Below are 24,666 nucleotides of genomic sequence, written 5' to 3' on the forward strand. Positions count from 1 at the left end.
GGCAGGTGGAAGGTGCTGTCCCAGAGCCCACGTGCTGACCCGCGTTCACACTCCACCCCCCTCTCCTTCCCCTGGGATCCAGATGCCCTCTGTGAGTTGAGGCATCAGTCTGCCACTAGTATTAAAACCTATGTTCTTTAAGCTCAGGAAAGGAAAGCACCACAAATCCACTGCTGGTGTTTGATGGTCAGGTTTGTCTTACTACCTTGGGAACAAAGAAGGTGGCCCTGATGATGAACAGGACACAGAACTAGAAAGTCTTCATGTGGGAGGGAGCAGTGGAGAAATACAGAGGCATCTTTCCTTCCTCTCCCAGGAGTGGGGTCTAGGGTGTGGGGACTCTCGGCGGGTGTTTTCTGAAGCTGGTTCTGCCTGTGCAAGTTCTAGCTCAAGAGGAGCGTGGTCTAATGCTGGAAATAGCTCCATTAGCATGTGTTCAAGTGAAGGGTCATAGTTCCATAGCTTAAATCATGTCCTGGCACTGCTGAGGGCTATCTTTATAGAGAAATCTTGGCTAAATTGGTTTCTTTCTCAGCATTCTGGATCCGTATGTTCTTTCTTTATTTTTATTTTTTTAAGATTTTTAAAAATGTTTATTTTTTGAGAGAGCGTGAGCAAGCGCACAAACGGGAGGAGCACAGAGAGAGGAAGACAGAGAATCCCAAGGCAGGTTCCGAGCTGTCAACGCAGAGCCTGACGTGGGGTCAAACTGTGAGATTATGATCTGAGCCAAAATCAAGAGTGGGGGACACTCAACCGACTGAGTCACCCGAGTGCCCCCGGACCCATGTGCTCTTTTATTTTTAATTTTTTAAAATATATATATATTTTTTAAATTTTTTTTTCAACATTTATTTATTTTTGGGACAGAGAGAGACAGAGCATGAACGGGGGAGGGGCAGAGAGAGAGGGAGACACAGAATCGGAAACAAGCTCCAGGCTCTGAGCCATCAGCCCAGAGCCCGACGCGGGGCTCAAACTCACGGACCGCGAGATCGTGACCTGGCTGAAGTCGGACGCTTAACCGACTGCACCACCTAGGCGCCCCTTAAATATATTTTTAACGTGTTTATTTTTGAAGGAGAGAGAGGGAGAGTAATTGGGGGAGGGGCAGAAAAGAAGGAGACACAAAATCCAGAGCAGGCTCCAGGCTCTGAGCTGTCAACACAGAGTCCAACACGGGGCTCGAACTCATGTTGCTATGAGAACATGACCTGAGCCGAAGTCAGATGCTTAACTGACTGAGCCACCCAGGCGCCCCTAGACCCATATGCTCTTAATCTCAGGGTAGCCAGTGATGCCTACGGTAGTTTAAGCAATCTGCTACTTTCTCCTTTTTCTTTCTTTTTTTGTTTTTTGGTTTATTTTTAGTAAAATAGTAAGGGCTAGCAAATTTGCTGGTAGTCAGTATCTGGAAACAGAGAAGTTCTTAACCAGTGCTTTTCCCTTTGGAAATTAGGGGATAGGAGTTTCGCTCAGCTCTGTGGCTGCCAGGCTCGTCATTCCTGTTGTCTGGGGACCTGCAGGTCTGATGTTCAGGTCCTGCGCTGCAGAATTACTAATGCATGTGTGATCTGAGCGTGATCTAGACGCATGGAAAGCTACCCTGTAAGGGAGCAGCCTGGTAAGAAATGGAAAGGATCAGCAGGGTTGGCCAGGCTGGCCCTGCCAGGCCAGGGTAGAATTACTCAGATAAAGGGCAGTGCATCTGATAACTGCCACAGTGTCCCCTCGTGATGCTCGGACCTGCACTTTTTGTCCCTTTAAAACTCCCCAGCACTACGGTTTGAGGGGGCCCGCGGGCACATGAGGAGTTGGTACATTCTGCAGTAACCGTGTGTGGGGGGGGAGAGGAGGTGGTCTGTTCTTTAGCGTGTAAGTATCCTCTGCTTCCGTGCAGCGTATGTGGACTTAGTGGCGGGTTGAAGAACACGGTGGCACAGGGCCAGGAGCACCTACAAGTTCGAGCCTGCCTTGTCAAGTGCAGGGCTGACAAGGGTGGTCACCTAGGTCTTTTGGCTGTAGCGTGTTCATTTCATCCATCCTTTTCCAGTTGCCCGCTGCTACTTGGCTAGGTGACAAGGTGAAAATAGAAGGCTCTAAGGAAGGTCTCCGTTAAATTCCGGAGTACTTTTGCTTCTGTTGCTGAAATGGGGTGTGGGGAGGCCTTGCTGGGCTTTCCAGGGAGCTGGGAAAGGCTGTGTTTATTCCCGGTTGGCTGCAGCCCTCCCCCGGAGGCCCCAGGCCCGCTCCAGGCTCCTCTGAGGCTGGTCGGCTGCCAGCATGCCTGTGAGCACACGGGGCCGGCCTGCGGGTCAGGGAACAGCAAGGCCACGCTGGCCAGAGGAGCAGAGGGCGCAGAAGTCCGCTGTCTGCCCTTCATTCTGGCCGGTGTCGGGTCTCAGGCGGCCGGATCCCATTACCCGGCCCCAGGACATTCAGTTTCATTGAGGAATACTTTTCCTTTATGTTTCCTTGCGGTGCAGACGATTTACATGGATGATGGAGTGTCGTCTTTTGTCCAGATCAGGGGCTCCGTTCCGCTGTTTTGGGAGCAGCCAGGGCTTCAGGTAGGTAATGAAAAGAGTAAGTCCACCTTAAAGGAAAAAAAAAAAAGTAAGTATTATTGTTCACCTGCCCTTCTCTTCCGAACAGCTGTGGTTTGTTTCTTTTCACCGTGTTTCCTTCACAGCGCGGTTTTGAGGCTTGTTCCTCAGCCCAGTTGGATTGAACTGAGCTACCAAAGTGTGAATACCTGTGTGCACCTGTACACGCATGTGTGTGTCGTGTTTATATACAGAAACGTATACATTGTATGTAATTTTCTGATCCTAAGCTTGCTGTTGATGCAGGTGAAGTGGGAAGGAAGGTCTTTGCTGATAAGTGAGTCGTATAACATAATTGAGTAGAATTACTTTGTTAGTCCCCAGGTTGAGTGTATTGAGAACTTGGCCAAAGATGGTTTTTGAGAGCTGTGACCGTCATACAGGGCTTTAAAAGGTTTTCGGGCCCTAGTGGCCATGCAGCAGGTTTGATGTTTGGAGATGCTTGTTGTGGGGCCACGTGAGAATTGCACGGAACATTCCCATGATTTCTAAAAATACACCTTGCGGTCTAAAACAGGGCTGGGGTCAGTGCCAGAGGTATTTGGCATTCTGTCTCCTGGGAAGAGTTCAGGGTGTGGTGTTGCCACGTTCCAAGAACACGTTTGTCGTCAATGGAACTCTGCACTGCCTCATCCAGTGAGTTCCTTCCCAGGAGGGTCATGGACCAAATGGACCTGAGGCTCCTCACCATCGACCCAGATCTTTCTCCCTGGCCTGAGTGATCGTCTGTGTGCTCAGAAGACCTCTCTGCCCAGGTGTGGCTTTGGCTCCTCTTACCGAGGGTTCTGTGTGACAGTGGTTGGGTCGTCAGTGGTGCCTGAAAACGCTCAGGGCCATCTGCCAGGTTCTTGGGGGTGTTTGACACAGCTGGGTCTTTCCTGGACCTTGACTTGACCCCATGTCAGCAGAAGGCACTTTGTCCACATGGCTGTCATTGTGCAGTGAGGTGGAGGGATGAGTGTCATGTGGGGTGTGACCTCTGGGGAGGGGGAAGCTTTTTTAGCATCAGTCTTTCTATCCGAAAGGAACAGCAAAGACATATGGGGATGGCTGGTGGCATTGAGTGGTGGCATAGAGAGGCACATGTGAGGATGATTGTCACATGGAGAATAGTTCATCCCGAAAGAGTTTTTTTTTAATGGCTTTATTGTGATACAATTTACATGCCGTAAACATCACCCATTTAAAGTGTACAATTCAGGGGCGCCTGGGTGGCTCAGTCGGTTGAGCGCCCGACTTCAGCTTGGTCATGATCTCGTGGTCTATGAGTTTGAGCCTTGCGTCGGGCTCTGTGCTGACAGCTCAGAGCCTGGAGCCTGCTTTGGATTCTGTGTGTCTTTCTCTGTACTTCCCCCACTCGCGCTCTGTCTCTTTCTCTTTAAGAAAATTTTGAAGTGTACAATTCAATGGTTCTTAGTGCATTTACACAGTCATATAACTATCGTCATGGCCTAATTTTAGAGGACTCATCCCCACCAAAAGCCCTGTGCCCACTGGCCGTCACCTCGACGCCCACCACCCTCCCAGCTCTCCCCCAGGCCTAGGCAACTGCTAGTCTACTTTCTATCTCTAGAGATTTGCCTGTTCCAGAGCATTCCAAAAGGGTTTTTGAAACTTTCTTTAGATTCAGAGTTTTCCTTCTGAAACTCCTGGAACTCTGTATTTAGCAAATGTCAAATGATGGTTAAAAAGGAAGCAGGAGACCATGTTGTGTTTCCTGTGACGATTTTAAGAAATCCAGAAATTGGGGGCAATCATGGTAGTCTTGGGATTTGGGAAGGAGCCTTTGAAATTCATCCCCTTCTTCCTCGCACCCAGTCCTGGGTCCTTCTTCCAAGATCTCTGAGATGCTGAGTTCCTCCTTGCCTTGCATGCTCTGTGTCTGTCTGCAGGGCGTTGCAGGGGACGCCCCAGATAAGTCTGCTGCCCCAGACCTTCGAGGAGGAGTCCCTTGTGTCCTGTCCGAGGCATTCTGGCTCTTTGGGATCTTCCATCCCGTTTTTCGGACTCTCCATGTTCTGGTCTCCGTCTTCCCAAAGCAAAGCAACACTGGTTTGTCAGTCCCCTAACTTTGGTCCCCAGCCTGACCCACTGGAGGCCCCAGATGCAGCCTGACCCTGCCATGAAGCAGCTGTCCCTCCATCTGACACGGGCAGTGTCCGTGGGGCTTGGCTGGCCCGCTTTTTGGCAATGATACCCCCTTTTAGACTCATAACACTTGTGCTTCTCCAGAGCCTCCATGGTTTCTACAGAATAGGTTTCAAAAGGCTTTAGTGTCCATTAATCTTATTAAGGATTTGCTAACCTTTGGGTCTGACACCCGTGTTTATCCTCTAAATCCCATCCACCATCAAAGAGAGATTAGATCATCTTCACAGGGGACCAGGGGACAGCTTTCAGTGATGCTCTGCAGTGCCCCTCCCTGAACTCTCAATAGCTAAGCCTGAAGATTGATTCTGGTTGTTTTTCTCCATTTGGAACCCCCCTCCCGCCCCCTTCTTAGGTGACTTGAAAGATGCAAAGATTTTTGGGTGAATGGTTCGTGTCTTAAATTGGCGGGTAGCACCCTCACGGGGCTGTCCCCGGGAACCAATGAGCCCTGCCGGGTTTAGGGCATAGGGTGGGGGCAGGCAGAGAAGACTCAGAGTGATGAGTCTGCATGGTTTCATGGCCACGGTGCCTTCCTTGTAAACTCCTGGATCTGGTGCCATTTCTGGCAGCCGTGTACCTTTAACAATCTCATCTTTACCATGTAAATAGGTTTACAGTTTATAAATCACCACACTGAAATTTTACCCTTGAAGCTAATGGCTCTCTTGGTATGGTTATATAGAGAGTATATTTTTTAAACTTTAAAAAAAAATTTTTTTTTAATTTTTAAAAATGTTTGTTTATTTTTTGAGAGAGGGAGAGACAGAACGTGAGCAGGGGAGACACAGAATCTGAAGCAGGCTCCAGGCTCTGAGCTGTCAGCACAGAGCCGGACTTGGGACTTGAACCCATGAACTGCGAGATCCTGACCTGAGCCAAAGTCAGGTCAACACCTAACCGACTGAGTCACCCAGGCACCCCTGAGAGTATATTTGTAATATACTCTTAGTCCATTGAAGATTTTGCTCCCCATGTCACTTTAAGAATTTTTTTTAAAGTTTATTTATTTTTAGAGAGAGAGAGAAAGTGAGGAGGGGAGGGCAGAGAGAGAAAATCCTAAGCAGGCTCTGCACTGTCAGCACAGAGCCCGATGCAGGGCTCAAACTCACAAATTGAGAGATCATGACCCGAGCCAAAATCCAGAGTCAGACATTTAACTGACTGAACCACCCAGGCATCTCCCCCCACCACCTCCCCCCGCCCCCCGCCAAGTGTCACTTTAGAATCTTCCTCCCCTGTAACGTGTGCAGAAATGTCTCGGAAAGGTGATTTAGGTCTCTGTTTTGAAGCTTCGTATGACATCACCAGCCGGAGGAGGATGCACAGTAGATTCGTCCCCTTTGTCCTTCCCACCTTGCCTACATTCACTTCCTCCCTGTTAGACCCATTTACTAGGCTTCTGGAATGTGGCACCGTGTGTGCTCATTTGTGTGGTTGTACTTTTTTTTTTCGTTTTTGGTCCCAAAAAGGATCTCTGTAAGCCATCACAACAGTTTCTTTCTTTCTTTCTTTCTTTCTTTCTTTCTTTCTTTCTTTCTTTCTTTCTTTCTTTCTTTCTTTCTTTTTTCAATATATGAAATTTATTGTCAAATTGGTTTCCATACAACACCCAGTGCTCATCCCAAAAGGTGCCCTCCTCAATACCCATCACCCACCCTCCCCTCCCTCCCACCCCCCATCAACCCTCAGTTTGTTCTCAGTTTTCAAGAGTCTCTTATGCTTTGGCTCTCTCCCACTCTAACCTCTTTTTTTTTTTTCCTTCCCCTCCCTCATGGGTTTCTGTCAAGTTTCTCAGGATCCACATAAGAGTGAAAACATGGTATCTGTCTTTCTCTGTATGGCTTATTTCACTTAGCATAACACCATCCAGTTCCATCCACGTTGCCACAAAGGGCCATGTTTCATTCTTTCTCATTGCCACGAAGTACTCCATTGCCATCACAACAGTTTCAAAAATAATGAAGAGGTTGGGGTGAGGGAAAGATACTTGTAATGAAAAGGAACCGAACCCAGGATAGAGTTGCACGTGTACCGCGGCCCCCGGGTCTCGTGTGATTGTATGCGGCTCCTTACCAGCAACCATCACCGAAAGAAACAAGATCGCAAGGCAGCTTCTCATGTGATTCCAAGCATAAACTTTACCAGTTATGGGACCTGGTTGCCATTCAAATTCTGGCTCCCCTTCTTAGGGACCGTATACTTTCAACGAGTTTTTATCTCAGGAAAAAAGTTCTTATCTCAAAAAAGAAAGCCCTGAGAAGTTCCTATTTTTGCTAAACCTTAGTTTACTCTTCTGGAAGTGGGGTTAACAATCGACCTCCGGGGGTTATGGAGCTATCATAGCACACAGTAGACTTCAGTGCAGTGTCCAGAACCTGGAGAGCAAGTAAGTGGTAGCCGTTGGTATTGTTAACATAAAAAATACTATCCAGGAGAAGAGAACACAAGTTGCATTGGGAGAGCATGGCTCTTTGCACCCAGAGAGTGGTGTGAGAGCTTCCCCTGTCTCCGTGAGGCCTGTGAGGTGGGGACAGTGTGCATGTACCTCTCTATCAAGACATGAGACCCAGTGACCAGGCTCACTGAGCATCTGTGGGTACGTGGGGGCGCTTCACATCATAGCCTGAAGGGGACGGGTCATGATGGTGTTGTGTGAGTAGAGCCCATGAGAGAGGAAGGCCAGGATCCCTGGGGCTCTCTGGGAAGAGCCAGCCCCCCACTCCCAAGCTGAGGGGGTGGGTGTCTGAGCCGACTCGGGAGGGAATCAGACAAGGAAGGCAGCCTTGCAGAGCTGTCTACACGTGCGGGCGCTGCAGCCTGGGGGTCACAGTGTGTCCAGGGAGCAGCATGGCTTGCTGCCTGCAGCCCAAGGCAGGGGGGGCCACGACCAGAGTTCAGACTGGAAAGGCAGGCAAGGGCCAGATCAAGATGGGCTCTGCATGTTACGCTAAGGAGCTTACATTTTACTCCAGGAGCTGCTGAAGGAAGGGTGCTCTGACGAGGCTGCACTTTAGACTCGCCCGGGTAGCTTACAAAACTCCTGATACCCAGGTTGCATTGCTAGCCCAATTCAATCACAACGTCTGGGGGTGGGAGCCAGGCATCAGTACTTTCTGAAGACCCTTAGATGACTCCAGTGTGTGGGAATGTTTGAGACCCACTCAGTGATTGGTTGATAAAGCAGATTTTTTAGTGCCAGGAGAGAGAAGCTTGGATTTGTAGCATTAGCTCACTTCTCTGATGTGAAACTCCTGTCTTGGCCAATTTCAAGCTACCAGCTTGACATTGCACTTGACGCTGGGAAGTGTTGCACACGCGGTCTGCAGGTGAGGTGGAGGGAGCTGGCTGCAGCGCGGTGGACCACGGCGTGGACAGGTTCCGGGGGTGGGGGACCCGCCCCGACACAGGTGCAGGAGGTTTCAGTGTGGAGCAGGGAGACCAAAGGTAAAGACCCCCAGTGGGACCGTTGCGGCGGTCCAGAGGAGAGCATAACTACAGGAGGCCAGTGGTGCACGGGGACAGGTGCCGAGATGCCATTCGTGGTTATGGGACTTTCTCGGGTGCCGAGCAGACTCTGCTTTGACTCACGCAGCCACGCATCCCTGAGACTGGCTGTCCCTGCTGCTGACTCCCCTACCTCCATCTGTGGTTTCTAGCATAAACTAATGGCGTCAGGGACCAGCCAGGACCAATTGGCCAAGCGTGCACTTACCGCGGAGACTCGGAGGATGGTGAGGAGAGAGAGGGGATGCTGAAAGCAGAGGTGGCTGTCAGTCCCAGTGCACCTACGCCAATGCTGGTTTCATTCTAGCCCCCAACTGCAGCTCCCCTGTACGTGTGTGCGTGTGAATCGTTTTAGTATTTGAGTATACTTGACCTACAGGATTACGTTAGTTTCAGGAGTACAACCTAGTGATTCCCCATCTCTGCTTTCCGCTTTGCTGACCACAGATGTAGCCACTGTCTGTCCCCGTACCAGCTATTACGGTACCATTGACTGTATTCCCTATGCTGTGCCTTTTATTCCCATGCCTTACTCAGCCCATGGCTGGAAGCCTGGCCCGCCCCCTTGCCCCATTTGGCCCGCCCCCTCCCTCCTGAGGCTCTTCCTCAAGGCTTCTGACACACAGTGGCCTCAGGACTGTGTGACAGCACAGAGGAGAGGTGCAGGTCAGTGTCAGCAGGACAGATGTGACGGCTGGATGTGAGGCCTAAGGCGACCAGACCAAAGGGGTGCTGGTGGAAGGGTGGTCTCCTGAGAGAATGTCCCAGGCTTGGCTTCTGCCTGGGGCCCTTCCACTCCAGGAGGCCGTGATGCCCGAGGAAGCAGGGCGCCCATGGCCATGGCGGCTTGTTTCCTTGTTGGCTCACAGGCATCTGCACCCCAAGCAAGAAGGAGTCGAGGGAGATGAGTGGAAGCCAGAGCCTCCTAACCTGAGCACACCTGCGTGCACACGCGTGTCCCCTGGAGGAATCGGGTGCACACACTCCGATTCCTTGCCCCACCCCCACAGATTTTCATTCAGTCTGAGAGTTTGCGTTTCTTTTCTTTTCTTTTTTAAATGTTTATTTATTTTGAGAGAGGAGAGCAGACAGGGGAGGGGCAGAGACAGAGGGTGAGAGAGAATCCCAAGGAGGCTCCACATTGTTAGCACAGAGCCTGACATGGGGCTCGAAGTCATGGACTGTGAGATCATGACCAGAGCTGAAATCAAGAGTGGGATGCTTAACCCACTGAGCCACCCAGGAGCCCCAAGAATCTGCATTTCTAACAAGCTTCCCTGGGGGTGCTGAAGCTGCTGGTCCAGGAACCATACTTTGAGAAACACTAGAGCCGGGGATCCATTCTGCCCATTCACTGCCCTGGTCCTTCGTTGTGGGTGGTGCCCTTGATTTCTTAGTGTTCTCAGGAAGGTTTGTCGTCAGCAGTGACACTGCACTGACTGCTATGGGGGACAGGAACATGCCTGTGGTGGTCCTGCCTAGCCCCATCCACATGGATGGTTATCAAAGTCTGGAGTGACGGGGGCAGGCCAATGGCACAGGGGGACATGCCGTGGCCCAGGCAAGCTGTGCCCTCTCCACTCTGGGAGACTCCAGATTGCTTTCCGTCTGGTCCTTGCCTTCCCCAAACCCGCTGATGTGCTTGGGAACCTGCTACATCTCGTCCTATTACTCTGCTTGTCCTCAGTAGCTGTGTAGGAGCACAGTGCCCATCAAATCACTTGGCACTTGTTACACAGACTTGTTAATAACCTTAAAGTGTGTTTCTGGCCTCTCTAGACCAGGGGCATTCAAGGACAGGGAATTCTGGGTCTCCCATCTCTTGCCCATCTCTCCATGGTACCCGGTGTCACATTGACTCCAGGTGGCAGGATGAGCTCACGAACTCCATTCTGGACTAAGTAATTGTTGTAATGGAGGAACGTAGAGCCCAGGGGTTGGACACTCTTGAGTCCAGTCATCTGTGGCTGAAATTTCTACCTGTGGGAAGAAGAAACTTTGGGGTATGATTCAGGGAGAGGCAGATGCAGCCAGTAACAGGACTTGTCATGACTTAAAACCAGGCTTCTGAACCCTGAACCAATGTTTCTCTACTGTCCCCTTACTGTGTTCCTCTGGGAAGGGTTCTAAACACAGCCGCAGCTTATCCAGGGGAGACTTGTTGCCCTGATGGACAGGCTGACTCACAGCAGGCAGCCCCTTCTGTTGGGTTTCAGCCCTCAGGGATCTCACGGATGGTGGCTGAGAGGAGCTTAGCCCTGCTTTCTGCAGGCGCCTGCCTTATAAGATAAGAAGAAAGACAGGAGCTGACTGGCCTTAGAGTGCGGGATGGAGTAGTCTTCTCAGAACTCGGGCTGTGGAAGTTTCTGGAATTATCACATTTCCTCAGTAAGGGATTGATGCCGTTGGGAAAAAGAGTGCAGAATAAACACAGTGGCAAAATGAAAGCAGTTGGTTTAGCCTTTCGTAAGAACTCCCAAGATTACTTAGGACCCAAAGCTACTTGGGACTTTATTTGTAGAATCGTTTAGACAGACACGCCTAATCTCAGTAATTTCTGAGTTATTCCAGTCACCTGGAGTGGCTCTTTCCTCAGGTATGAAGAGGGACAGATGTATTACCTGTGACGGTAAGACTTGTCAATAACACTCCCCCCACATTCGGTAATGACTATGTCTGATGGTGCAGATGAATCCAGCGACAGTATGTTCGTAATGTTCAACAACAAGCAAAGCCCAACAATACACTTCAAGAAACTTTCTATCTTAAAATGATGCCAGGCCTGGGGCACCCGGGTGGCACAGTCAGTTGAGCATCCAATTCCCACTCAAGTCGTGATCTCACGGTTCAGGGGTTTGAGCCCCACGTCAGGCTCTGTGCTCACAGCTCAGAGCCTGGAGCCTGCTTCAGATTCTCTGTCTCCCCCTCTCTCTGCTCCTCCCCTGCTTGTGCTCTGTCTGCCTCTTTCTTAAAAATAAAAATTTTTAAAAATTTAAAAATAATTTAAAGAAGATGATGCCAGACCTACAGAAAAGTTGTAGGAACAGGAGAGCGAACTCCCATGTGTCCTGTCCCCAGATTCTCTCTAGGTTAGCCTCTTGCCCCCCCACACCTGCTTTCCCTTATTTTCCGAATCACTGGAGAGTATGTTGCACACACATCATGTCTCCTTACTTAGTACGTCAGGACGTTTTTCCCAAGAGCAAATATGTTCTCTTGCATCACCGCAGGAGAGGTGCACACTCAGCACGTGTACAGTGACACAGTGCTCTAATTTAACGTCCAGTCCACGTTTCAGATTTATCAGTTGTTTCTGTAGTGTCTGCCGTGGCACTGCTACCCCTTCAGTCCGGGATCCAGGCCAGGACCCCCTCCTGCATGTAGCTGTCCCATCTCTAGTCTCCTTTGATCTGGATCAGTTCCTCTCCCTTCCTGTCTCCTGTGACATTGACGTTTTTGGGGAACACATGTCTTCTTTTCCTTTAAGTTGGAAGTGCCTCAAGTGGGGGTTTCCAGGGGTTTCACTGTGATCAGGTTTAGGGTGTGGATCCCTGGCACCACATCCTTGTCAGGGTGTCCCATCTGGAAGCCCACGGTGTCCATGTGCCCCCTCGATAGTGATGTTAATTTTGGTCACTCAGGCAAGGTGCTACTCCATTTCTTCACTTAATGTGTCATCTCTTTCAACTAATAAGCCTCCAGGAGAGACTCTGAGACCATGAAAGCATCCTATTCCTCATCAGCCTCTCCCTTAACATTTATGATCAGTGGATGGTTTTTGCTGAACTATCCTTTACTATGGCGGCTATAAAATGATTTTTTTCCCCCACCACTCTCTCCACATTTATCAGTTGGTGTTCAGCTATAAGGAAGAGCCCTCCCTTCTCCCCCATCCACCTGCCCACCTCTCTGTCCGCTCATTCATCCAGCCAGCCAGCTGACTCTCATCCGTGTAGATTCATGGATTCCTATTTTATTATCAGATTATAATCCATTGCTGTCCTTTCTAGTTCAGTGATCAAATTGTCCCAGATTTGTCCAGAGAGAGCCTTTCAAGCTGCCTCCAATAACAATATACAGTTGGTTTTTTTCATTTTGAGTGAGAGAGTGAGCATGAGTGGGGGAGGGGCAGAGAGAGGGAGAGAGAGAATCCCAAGCAGGCTCCACACTGCCAGCACAGAGCCCAATGCGGGCTGGACTGGAACCCACAAACTATGAGATCATGACCTGAGCTGAAACTAAGAGACGCTCAACCAACTGATCCACCCAAGTGCCCCATAACACTATATAGTTTTATAAGTTTATTTTTTAAGCTTTTGATGTTAAATAGGTAATTCTAAATAATAAGGCAAATTAGTTTGCAGGCAGCCATAACTCAGGTTTTAGGGGGGGTTAGGGTCTCTGGAGTTGCAGAGGAGGTTGAGAAGTAGTTTCACGCTCCCTGATTGGTTTAGCCTCACCTCTGCTCTGCAGATCAGACATGGGCCTCATGCACTGACCCTGAAGTATCTCTTCTGCCTTTGGAAGGGTTCCAGCGGGTGTGGTCCATGCAGCGTTAGGACGGGGCTGCAGCACAGCCAGGCTCGGGCTTTGAGACCCAAGTTCAGCACTGGTCTACCTGATCTGTGAATAGGTCATAGAAGGGCGAGAGGCTACAGCCTGGCTGGCACTGGGGGCGACGTGGGAAGACCATCACTTCCTAGGTTCACGGAACGGGAGGAATCACTAATGTTATTTCTCTTTGCTTTAGGTTGGCTCTCATCATCTGAGACTCAATAGAGGCCTAGAAGCCAATGCCCCTGCTTTCGACAGGTAGGGTTGTCTGGGACCATCCTTGGGAGTTGTCCCCCTGCCCCATCAGACAGTGGCACAGGGACAGCAGGGGGAGGGAGCCTCCCCAAACCCCGGACCTGCATCTGCCTTTTACTTTGGTTCTTTGCGCAAGAAGGGAGTTTATAGAATGGGACATTTAGTGACTCTCGGAGTTCCCTGAAAGTTCATTAATACTGAGGTTACACTTGGCAATTATTTTATCTGCCCAGTTCCTTCTTAATGAAGCTTTATTCCTTTGTCCTAGTTAACAGGGGATAATCTATAGGATATTTGTAGCTGCTTCTTTTTCTTTTAAAAGTAATATATTTCAGGGGTGCCTGGGTGGCTCAGTCGGTTGAGTGTCCGACTTTGGCTCAGGTCATGATGTCGCAGTCCATGAGTTCAAGCCCCGTGTTGGGCTCTGTGCTGACAGCTCAGAGCCTGGAGCCTGCTTCTGATTCTGTGTTTCCTTCTCTCTCTGCCCCTCCCCCCACTCATGCTCTGTCTCTCTCATTCTCAAAAATAAATAAATGTTAAAAAAATTTTTTTATATTTCAAGATTTGAAAAGCTATAATATAGAAGGTATAAAGTGAGAAGTTAAAAAGTATTCTAACTTCCAATTCCCACTACTAAGGATTTCACTATTAGCTTTTTACATAGCATTCTAGAAAAACATTTGGCAGAGAGAGATTTCATTTTCCTTTTTTTTTGTTAAAGTTTGTTTATTTTTGAGAGAGAGAGAAAGCACAAGCAGGGGAGGGGCAGAGAGAGGGAGACAGAATCCCAAGCAGGCTCCGCGCGGTCAGCGCAAAGCCCGACGCGGGGCTCGAACTCACAAACCGCAAGATCGTGACCTGAGCTACAATCAAGAGTCAGATGCTTAACCGACTGAGCCACCCAGATGCCCCTGGAGTTTGTTTTCTGAACCACAAACTGGACCGTTACACAACTTGCTTAAGAACAGCCATCGCTAACCTAAACCATAACTTGTATTTGAAATAGTTAATCGCTTCTTAAGATATTTGCAATTTTGATCTAAATGCTAATTTAAAAAATTAGTAAATGTCATAAAAATTCCAGGAGCGATTTTTTAAAGCATTTTAATCCTTCTGCCTGAATCTCCGCCTGGACCTTCAGTCTGTGTACACCCTTCTCGTGTTCTGCAGATGGGTAACAGCAGCCCGACCTTGACCCCTGATGGGTGCGTCACAACCAGCAGGCTTTCCCTCTGAGGACATGTGAAGTCTGCTAATGAAAATGCCGTTGCCTGTGTTCAGAACACTGTTAACGTGTTCTGTGCACTGTGTGCATGGAATTGTTTGAGGAGACACTGATCTGCATTCAGTGTTCTTCAGAAACGGAAAACATAATTGGAAATGTCCTTCCTCCCAAGCTGACCACAAGTAGAAAGGAAGACACCTGCATGCTGGGCTTGTTTCAAAAGCCTTGTGTTTATGAGCTTTTAAAAAACATGTATATATTTTAAGAACATTTACACCAACTTCAGCATTTTTAAATCCTGCTAGTGTGTATACCCAAGAGGATAAGCCCCCTCTTTTCTCACAGGAGCCCCTTCAAGACCGCAAGCCCTTTTGGGCACCTGGGTGGCTCAGTTGGTTCCGTCAGACTTCAACTCAGGTCATATAGTCTCACGGTTTGTGGGTTCAAGCCCCCCGTCAGGCTCTGTGCTGACAGCTCAGAGCTTGGAGCCTGCTTCAGATTCCGCGTCTCCCTCTTTCTCTGCCCCTTCTCCACTCGTGCTCTCTCTCAAAAATAAATATTAAAAAAAAAAAAGACTGTAGGCCCTTTGACCAGCAGCTGCCACTGAAAAGGTGGCTGACTGCAGGCTTCCTTCCTAAAGCTTTCTGGCCAAGAGGCAGCTGAGGCTGTGTGTTCTCACGGGCAGGGGCCGGGGCAGGAGCTGCCTGGCCTCACGCTGGGTGCTGCCCCGATGCGCTCTTTTCAGTCGCATGGGGAGCGCGGGCATCCGATTCTCTAGCGGACCCACCTCGGTGGGTGCTGGGGGTCCCCCCGAGGAGCTGGGCCATGGGTCCCTGGAGGTGCCCCCCATCTCTGGCACATCAGGGGGCTCTCAGGAATTTCTCTGTTCTGTGACGTGCTTGGTCCAGAGTAAATCCCTTATGCCCCCACCTGCCCCCACATAAATCCCCTTTCCGTGGGTAGTTTTAGCCCCACAGAATACCTGTGGCCGGTGCCGTACCGTTCAGTAGGTTGTTCGCTACTGCCTCTTGCCCACCTGCCGTCTGTGGGAGGGAAGTGGGGTCCTTTGGCTGTGTGGGCCTGAAGGGGACCTTGTCTTGCTGGTAGAGTTTGGATGGAAGTATTAACCCTTTTATGGGGGCGGTGCCTGGGTCTCACCCGTACGGGACACTGGACCCCTGCTCCTTCCTCCCTGTCTTTGTTCGGAGCTGCCCGCATCTGCAGTTGTAGGTGGACATGGCCGTCCCCTCACTTCTGCCCTCAATATGAGAAAGATGCTGTCCAACAGAAACCAGCCTGACTTCTAATTCTGCCCCCCCACCCCAAGTTTTCCACAGAACTCCACTCAACGGTGAGATGGGCAGGCAGGGGAAGGACCCTGGGTGCACAGAGCAGGGAGGCCAGGCTGAGTGTCTTGCTGGCCTTAGTGTGGCTCCCCCCCCCCCCCCCCCCACCCCGGAGCCCTGAGGGGAGTCTTAGCTTCTCACCGATCAGTGTATTATCCTGCTTCAAAATGAAAAGGAAGGAAAGAAAACCCAACTCCTATGTGCCAAGCGCTGTGCTTGTCACTTTTATTTGTTCTTTTAGTGCTCAAAACCATTTTTTGCAGGAGGAGGATTAGCTTTATGGTACAAAGGACTCACTCAGAAGGGATGAATAATTTAATCAATGGTGCTCGGGCTGTTGACATGAATGATGAGCGATATCGTTTCTCATCCACCTCTGAGTTTGGAATCCTTTGAGACGCAGGTGCAGTCGCTGCATGGGGCGGGGGTGGGGGGGGGCAGGGGTCACATGCCAGCCTGATCTCTGACAAGCTGCACTGTGGGAGGCAGCTTGCACGCGTGGCCACTGTGGGCTTCCGCACATTTCAGCCTTGAATCACCGGTGCTCACTCCGTGACCGGCAGAGCTGGGCAGCTCAGACTTGCCACCAGAACAGAGGCCCCTCCCCGTTGGCTCCATGGGTCTGACCTCCGGCCGGGACACGGCTTCCCCAGGCAGGCAGACTCGGGAGAGTCCAGAGGGGCTGAGCCACGCACATCCATCCTGTTTCTTCTGGTACCTTCACCAGGGTTGCTGCCGTGTGGCACGCCCTGGGGACAGAGCCCGGGCTTGTGTGGCGGCCCTGACCGCGCCAATCTGATGGAGCCACACCTCTTCGGGTGGGTGGGAGTTGGGGGGGCAGTTGAGGATCGCAGGGAAGGAAGGGCTGCCAGGAGCATCCCTAGAGAATTCCCACACATGGAGCTAGGAGTTCGCCCTTAGCTAGTCAGCAGACGACCTAAATTCAAACTGCCCCATTCAGGATCCATATTCTACTATACTGTGCTATCCCTCGAAGTTGGCACGAGAGGATTTTTTTCCTTTATTGGGCTAACATTGGTTCGTTTGTGCTAATCAACTTAAAATGGGTTTATAAAAGAAACATACCCTAGAAATTCAGAAAATACAAGAATGTATAAGGAGGAAAAAAATTCCACCACTTTTAACGGTGTGGTGTGCCATCATCGTCCAGTCTTTTTTCCATATTTAGGCAAAAGACCGCACGAGGAAAATACAGTTTACATCTGCTTGTTGCATTGTCTTCTCCCTGTGTTTTTTTAAATTATATTTAAGCATTCCTACCATGATTAAGATGATAAAGCTAACTTTTCAAAAGCTGGTAATAAAGGATAAATATTAGTCTCTCCCCAGTATTTCAACATTTGTATTTTTAAAAGTCCTGGATCTATGAATATTTTCCTAAAGCTTGAAATTTTACTGTGCCTTCTTGTTTGGGTTAAACATAATGAAATATAATGTGCTTAGATAAAAAACACTGAGGTTAACACCCTCCTACCAGCTTTTCTGGTTTAGAGAAGGAAGGTACCAAGTGAAATTAGAGATTAATTTCACAGACGTGCATGTTGCCCTTATGAAGCTGTGTTAGCTGTTCTAGATTTAACGGGGGTACTTTACAGGAAGTGCGGCATATCCTCTGTCTAGCGTTCTGCTTGTTTAGAAGTCTGATGTGCTGTAAGTTCTTCTTGGCCCGAGCCTTTCATGCAAACAGACTGTAGACATGCTTGTCCCTGACAGTGGGGTTGGTGGCTGGGAGAGACTGGTTTTCTCCCCGCACCGCCCCCAACCCCACCCATTTTGTGTCCTGGAGAACAGCTCAGCCCTGACCTCTAGTGCCATGCAGGTCCCTCCTGTACCCTCTCCCCTCGAGGGTGGAGCCGTCAGCCTCTGTCCTGGTGATGTGGGCTCACGGTGCCGCCCTGCTCCGTTGTAGGCATATGGTGCTTCTGAAGGAGCAGTATGGGAAGCAAGTGGTCGTGAACCTGCTGGGGAGCAGAGGCGGAGAGGAGGTGCTCAACAGAGCCTTCAAGGTAAAGGCCCTGGGGGTGTTGGGTGAGGGAGGTGAGGGGCCCCTGCTCAGAGGCAAGCTTCTGTGCTGGACTGGGAACAATAGCACTGCTCTCGCCGCGCCTGGGAGTTTTTCCCCATCAGCTCTATAGCCTTAAGTGATTTGGGCTCCTGATGTACGAAATTTAATGTTTATGAACTGATGGTTAGAGAATTTGCTCAAAATCAAAACAAAGCATCTCCCTCCTCCAGCTGTGCTTCCTCCAGACTCACACTGGGACTTTGAGGGCTCTGCATAGCCAGGCCCCTTTGCCTGGTTCTCTTGGACACACATACACCCGCACACGTTTGGGCTTTGCCCCGCAATCCCTGACTGCTCAGGGCGCCTGAGCTCCCCTTCCCTGGCTTGGTCTGGCTCTGCTGCTGGTCAGCGCCTCCTGGCGAGCTCACCCAGACACCTGCGGGGCACTCGGTGGAGCTCTTAAGGGCTCCCGCTCAGTGTAAAGCAGGGAATCTTACATGATTTCCTCCTGCTTAACTTCGGCCTTCAAATCTCCCATCCCTGTCTGGGCCGTCCCTGAAAGCAGCTTCCTTTGCCTGGCTCCCCACGGGCTCCCTGAGGCTGTCTGGGCACTTTTGGGACTGGTGTAAGGGGGAGGGGCCTACCCAGGGAAGGAAACGGGGCCTTCTGTTCCCAGAGCTCCTGTGTGTATTCAGTCTACTACGTGACAAGTTCCAGAATGAGCTGTGGGCGACCTCCACGCCCCTTTCTCAGTGGCCCATGTCCCTCACTTCACGGAGAGAAGCCCTCTGGTTGTTCCAAGGGCAGGGAAGCCACATATGGGGAGAGTGAAATCGGACCTCTCCTCCTGCGAAGCCTCATGGGAGGCGGTGTTTGCTGCCTTCCTGACCCCTGACCTCTGGCCGGTAGGAGCTGAACCGACCTCTGGCCAGTAGGGTGCTCATTTCATTCTGCTGGGAAAAGCCATGTGCTCAGATCAGACTTTCTGGTGGCCAATTTCATTTGGCCAGACCTGCTTTTCCTGTTTAGTGTGTAGCTGTTGGCAACAAGCTTGCTGAGCTGTCCCCCCTCCCTACCCTCTTGGCAGCAACGTTGGCAGCTTACTTTAAGGAAAGGGAAAAAGGGAAAACCCAAGAATCTCTTTTCCCTTTATGCCGTGAGCTGTGGGGAGAGGACGTCCTCAGCATCCTCCCGTCAGCTGATGGAAGTGCCCCCTGCTGACGGGCTCCTCTGTCACTAGCGGGGCTGGAGGCAGCCGTGGTCCGGTGGCCCAGCAGGAGGAAGGCGGGCTGGTGGGCAGGGAGGAGGGAGGAGGTGGATGCCACCTGGAGGTGACCGGCCGGTGTCACGTAGAGCTGTGGCTCCCTCAGCCCCGAGGCCCGTGCACGGGCTGCCAGCTTGCAACCTGCAGTCCCTCAGGCCACAACTGGCCAAGGTGCTCGCTCCAAAATGTAAAGTCGCTAAGAGGTACGCTAGTCAGCTCGGCTGACTTCTTTTTCATAGCCAGACTTTCCCGACGCTCGCAGCCACGCACTGATTGGCATTCTGGCTCACAGTGGATGGGCACTTGGAGTTGGAGGGACCACAAGGCTTAAAGTCCTTCTAGTCTTTCAGAGTCATTAGACTCTCTGGACAAGCCTAACCTGAAACTATGCAGGAGGGCCTGGGGTGGGACAGACCAGGGACCAGGTGCTCTGGCAAGGCACCCAGTTCATCTTCTGTCACGGAACTCTCGAGAGAGCCAAGGAGTGGCCGGGGATGTTCCTCGTGTGGAAGAGAGGCCTTGGTCGGGAGCACTAAGCTGCCTGGAGCCCACCTGCTATGTGTCCCCATCTCTGGCCCCGCCTCCCTTCCAGGTCAGGTGCCAGCCTGGGCCCACTGGCCCTGGCCACCGGTCACCCCCATCCTGAAGTTTCACTGGGCTGTGCCTCAGGCACCTCCCTTCACGGGGATCCAGAGGACCTTGACGGGAGAACTGGACACCTCTGAGCCCACCCACCTGAGGCTTCACTTGTCAGTATGGGACTGGTTACCAGGGCAACAGGGAGCTGCATTATGAGCTCCACAGCCTGCTGGGCCTCCCTGTCCCTAATGGGCCCGTGGCGCTTGGGTGCCTGCAGAACAGAGTGGTCCTTCCGTCATCAGCGCCCGCCCAAGAGTCCTGCGGGAGGGTGATGTCAGTACAGGGCTGTGAGCTGCCCCACGGAGCCAGACCTGCTCTGGCTGTGTTTTGCCCAGGGTGGACCTTCTGCCCTTCTGCAGGCAAGATGCTCTGTGTGGTATGGGCCTCCAAGTCTTTGTTCTTCTCTCTCAGGGTCAGGACCGATGAACGGCTTGGTCCACCATATGCCTTAAAGCTAAACCGTGTGCTCGAGCGAGTGCCCTGGGGAGCCACACGGCTCCAGCTGTGCTGTCACTGCGTTCCCTCCTCCTTCTCCTGCCACCCTTTCCCTTTCCACTTTCAGAAGTTGCTCTGGGCTTCTTGCCACGCTGGCGACACGCCTATGATAAACTTTGACTTCCATCAACTTGCCAAAGGCGGGAAGCTAGAGAAGTTGGAGAACCTGTTGAGGCCCCAGTTGAAGCTCCACTGGGATGACTTTGGTGTGTTTACCAAGGGCGAGAATGTAAGTTCACGGTGAGTCTCCACCTGCGTCCTCATGCTCCCGCCTGGTGACTAGTGGAGTGGCCGGGGGCCTCCGGGGCTGGGCGCCCCCCTTGCTGCTCAGCTGCCCTTGCAGTTTCCTGGAGCACAGGCTCAGGGATGTGGGGGGGGGGGGTCCCGGGTTCCAGCCACGTCCTTCGCCTTCCCACCTTCAGAACGTGCTCTTGAGGTTTGTGAGAAGGTGGTGAAGCATGGTTTTCTGGCAAAATAAATTATTAATAAATGGACTAGGTTGAAACATAGAGTTATGGTGACCATAGAACGTATCATCGAGGGGCGCCTGGGGGGCTCAGTCGGTTGAGCGTCCAGTTCTTGATTTCAGCTCAGCTCATGATCTCATGGTTTGTGAGTTCGAGTGCCACATTGGGCTCTACGCTGACAGGACGGAGACTACTTGGGATTCTCTCTTACCCTCTCTACCCCTCTCCCCCATGCTCACTCACTCTCTCAAATAAACATTAAAAAAAAAAAAAAAGAAAAAGAACTTATTGCCCAAACTGATGAAAGCCCACATGAGTGAAAGGGACAGTTGGCACGAGCCCCGTTGCCCGAGGACACTGGGGTCTGGAGTTTCCTGCTCAGAGCTGAGCGGAAAAAGGAAGCCTGCTTTCCTCAAGTCACAATGCAGTCGATCCTCACTTTTCACAGATTCTGTATTTGCAGATTTGTCCACTTGCTAAAATTTATTTGTAACCCCCCGAATCTATCCTTATGGCCCCATCACGGTCGTCACAGACCTGCTCAGAACCGTGAAGAATTGGAGTCACTCAGGGTGTAAGGTGATGCTATGCCTTCTGGTTCAGCACTTCTACTAGAAAGTGTCCTTTCTGTGGTCTGTTTAGTGCCACGTGGTCACATTTTTATGCATCTTATTGGTGATTTCACTGTTGAAAATGGCCCCCGAACACAGAGCAAGCGCTGCCCGGTGTTCCCAAGCGCAGGAAGGCTGTGATGTGCCGAATGGGGGAAATACGTGTGATGGAGAAGCTGTGTTCGGGTGTGTTATGTGCTGTTGGCTGCGAGTTCAGGGTTAATGGATCGACGATCTGTATTAAGGTGGCTTTACACAGAAATACACATAAAACAAGGTTACATGTCGATCATCTGATGAAGATGTGTGAACAGAGACTCGAGGGAACCTCACCCCGCATTCTTCTAGAAGCAGTAGTTCAGCGTTTGCTGATCTGCCAATGGTACGACGCACGAATTGTTCACGGCAACTTTCTGGAACCTAACTATGACAAATGATGAGAATTGGTGTATTTTATAATGACCCAGGTGTGCAGACTGCTGAGAGGGTACGTGCCACTCCAGCGGTGCTGGGATCCCTCAGAGTGTATGCCGGGGGTTCTGGGGGGCCACTAGAATAGGTGACTCTTGGTACCATTTTGTTTGGGAGTCTACAGGCCATTGTTCTATGGCTGTCGTTCCCCTGACCACAACTTGTAACCATTTGCATTTCTCGTTTTCCTAAGTTTTCAGAAAGGCACGCTGCGGATGAACTGTCTCGATTGCCTGGACCGAACCAACACCGTGCAGAGCTTTATTGCACTCGAGGTCTGTCCCTGTGTTGTGAAGCCCCTCGGGCCACCCGGGCCATGTCCCATGCCTTCCATCAGCAAGATGAGGGTGACATCACTGGGTTAACTTTCTACCTGTGAGGAGGTGGGGCAGAGATGTGGCAGACATCTGAGAGGTGCTCCTGGGCGGCTGGCTTGCCCATTCACAGCATGCCTTCATCCCATTTGTAGGCACACTTTTGGGAATGCATCCCGGAGATGGTGGCACAGAGGTCCAGGTGACACCTTGAGAAACAGTAGTTCTGTGTCCCAATTACCGTGAATACAGTTTGGCAGGGGCAGCGTGAGGCTGGCTGAGATGATCGGAAGCCTGGGAGGGAGACCAGAGCCTGTCCCATGGCCCGCTGGCCCAGTGCCTGGGCGACCTCTCCTGGCTCACTGCTGGGAGGAGGGGTGGAGCCACTGCTGCCTGCCAGCTCTCCCTGCTCGCTCGCCACCCCTCTGCTGCTCAGGGGTGGGGCATCGGGAGGTGGTCAGGAGTAAGGGAGCCAGAGGAGGGCTGGTGGAATGATAAAGACAAAGTTGGATGAAATAGGGGTGAGTTGTGGTGGGAAGTCCCGTTCTTTGCTGTGAGCATTCCTCAGTCTCTAGAGGGGCACAGGGCGACCCAGAATCTGCCAAATAAGGAGCTCCCTGAGATAATGCCTGGTGAAAGTCACCCGAGGCAGCTGTGGAAGCCAGGAGCTTCCAGGTGAGCAGACAGTGACACCTGTCCCTTTCTTGTCACCCAGGTTCTCCACCTGCAGCTCGAGAGCCTGGGGCTGAACTCCAAGCCCATTGCTGACCGCTTTGTGGAGTCCTTCAAAGCCATGTGGTCTCTGAATGGGCACAGCCTGAGCAAGATGTTCACAGGCAGCCGGGCCCTGGAAGGGAAGGCTAAGGTAGGGGCAGACCACAGGGGGCAAGGGAGGGCCTGCACAGATCCCTCTCACAGCCTGTGGTCTGGCTCACGGCAGGTGGGGAAGCTGAAGGACGGGGCCCGGTCCGTGTCTCGCACTATCCAGTCCAACTTCTTTGACGGGGTGAAGCAGGAGGCCATCAAGCTGCTGCTCGTGGGGGATGTCTACACCGAGGAGTCTGCAGACAGAGGAAGGGTACTCCTGGACAACACGGCCCTGCTGGGTAAGAGGGTTCCCACTCCACTGTATGGAGGTGCCAGCTGCCCTGCTGCCCAGAGGGAGTATGTGTGTTGGGGGTGCTGGCCAGCCCTTCCCCCTCCTCCTCATGCAATCTCAAATGGCAGGTAGTGACACTCCCCTGAGCTGAGCTTCTGTGCGTGTACTTCTGGCCCTGACCTCAGCCTCACTGCTTGCAGCTGTGTTTTGTATTCTTGTATGAGACGGTCAGTCATGTGCAGCCGCAAGAGGAGGCTCAGGAAAAAACAGAGTTTATTCCGCAGAAGTAGGGACCTGTAGACCGAAAATGAGATGTTGGGAAAAGATGTTTTGTGCAGATGAGAACAAGAAGAAAGCTGGTGTAGCTATGCTCCTAGCAGACGAGAGAGACTTTCAAACAAAGACGAATAATAGACAAAGAAGGGGTATTACATAATGATAAAGGGGTCCGTTAAACAAAAAGATATATAACACATATAAGTAAACAAAAAGATATATAACACGTATAAGTATATATACGCCAAACATATAAGCTCTAAGATCTACAAATATTAACAGACCTAAAGGGGGGACTTGACAGCAGTACAGAAAGAGCAAAGGACTTTAATACCCCATTTACATCAATGGGTAAATCATCCAGACAGAAAATGAATAAGGAGACAATGGCCTTAACACATTAGACCAGATGGACTTAACAGGCATAAACAGAATATTCCACCCCAAAGCAACAGAGAACACATTCTTCTCAAGTATAGATGGAACATTCTTCGGGATGCATCATATGTTAGGCCACAAAACTAATCTTAATAAATTCAAGAAGATTGAAATCATATCAAGCATCTTCTCTGATCACAATGGTATGAAACTAGAACTCAATCATAAGAAAACTGGGGAAAAACACAAAAATGTGGAGATTAAACAACATGCTACTAAAAAACCAATGATGGGTCAGCAAAGGAAGGAAGGGAGAAATCAAAAGATACCTAGAGACCAAAATAAACAAACAAACAAAACAAAAAACAAATACAACATACCCAAATCTTTGAGATACAGCAAAAGCACTTCTAAGGGGAAAGATCATAACAATACAGGCCTACCTCGGAAGCAAGAGAAAGCTCAAACAATCTATCTTTACAACTGAAGGAACTAGAAAAAGAAGAATAAATGAAGCCCAAAGTCAGTAGAAGGAAGGAAATGATAAAAGAGTGGAAATAAATGAAATAAGAGATTTAAAACCAGTAGAAAAGATATATAAAACTAAGGGTTCTTTGAAAAGATAAAACAAAATTGATAAACTTTTAGCTTAGACCATCCACGAAAAAGGTTGCTAATCAGAAATGAAAGAGGAGAAATTAGAGCTGACACCACAGAAATACAAAGGATCACAGGAGACTCCTGCAAATAATTCTATGCCAACAAATCAGACAACCTAGAAGATATGGATAAATGCCCTTCTTCCAAGACTGAATCACGAAGAAATACGAAATCTGAATAGACTGATTACTAGTAAGGAGATTGAATCAATATTCAAAAACCTCCCAAAAGGGGCTCCTGGCTAGCTCAGTTGGTAGAACTTACAACTGTTGATCTGAGGGTTGTGAGTTCAAGCCCCCTGTGGGGCATAGGGATTTGAAAAAAT

The 24,666-nt window shown here is 50.5% G+C and overlaps 1 protein-coding gene across 5 annotated transcripts in view; it reads left to right on the plus strand.

Moving 5' to 3' along the window:
• Positions 1-24,666, plus strand: part of SYNJ2 (synaptojanin 2) — a 104,856-nt gene that overhangs the window by 45,535 nt on the left and 34,655 nt on the right. For 4 of the 5 annotated variants that reach the window (XM_043593115.1, XM_043593117.1, XM_043593116.1 and 1 more), the window contains exons 5-11: positions 2,487-2,570; positions 13,012-13,073; positions 17,572-17,668; positions 20,133-20,305; positions 21,808-21,889; positions 22,644-22,793; positions 22,869-23,034. In XM_043593115.1, the coding sequence (XP_043449050.1) occupies positions 2,487-2,570; positions 13,012-13,073; positions 17,572-17,668; positions 20,133-20,305; positions 21,808-21,889; positions 22,644-22,793; positions 22,869-23,034 (814 nt within the window). Of the gene's footprint in view, positions 1-2,486; positions 2,571-13,011; positions 13,074-17,571; positions 17,669-20,132; positions 20,306-21,807; positions 21,890-22,643; positions 23,035-24,666 lie in introns of all 5 variants that reach the window. The other variant, XM_043593114.1, reaches the window with a different exon arrangement.

Source organism: Prionailurus bengalensis, chromosome B2 (assembly GCF_016509475.1).
Source record: "Prionailurus bengalensis isolate Pbe53 chromosome B2, Fcat_Pben_1.1_paternal_pri, whole genome shotgun sequence".
Lineage (NCBI taxonomy): Eukaryota > Metazoa > Chordata > Mammalia > Carnivora > Felidae > Prionailurus > Prionailurus bengalensis.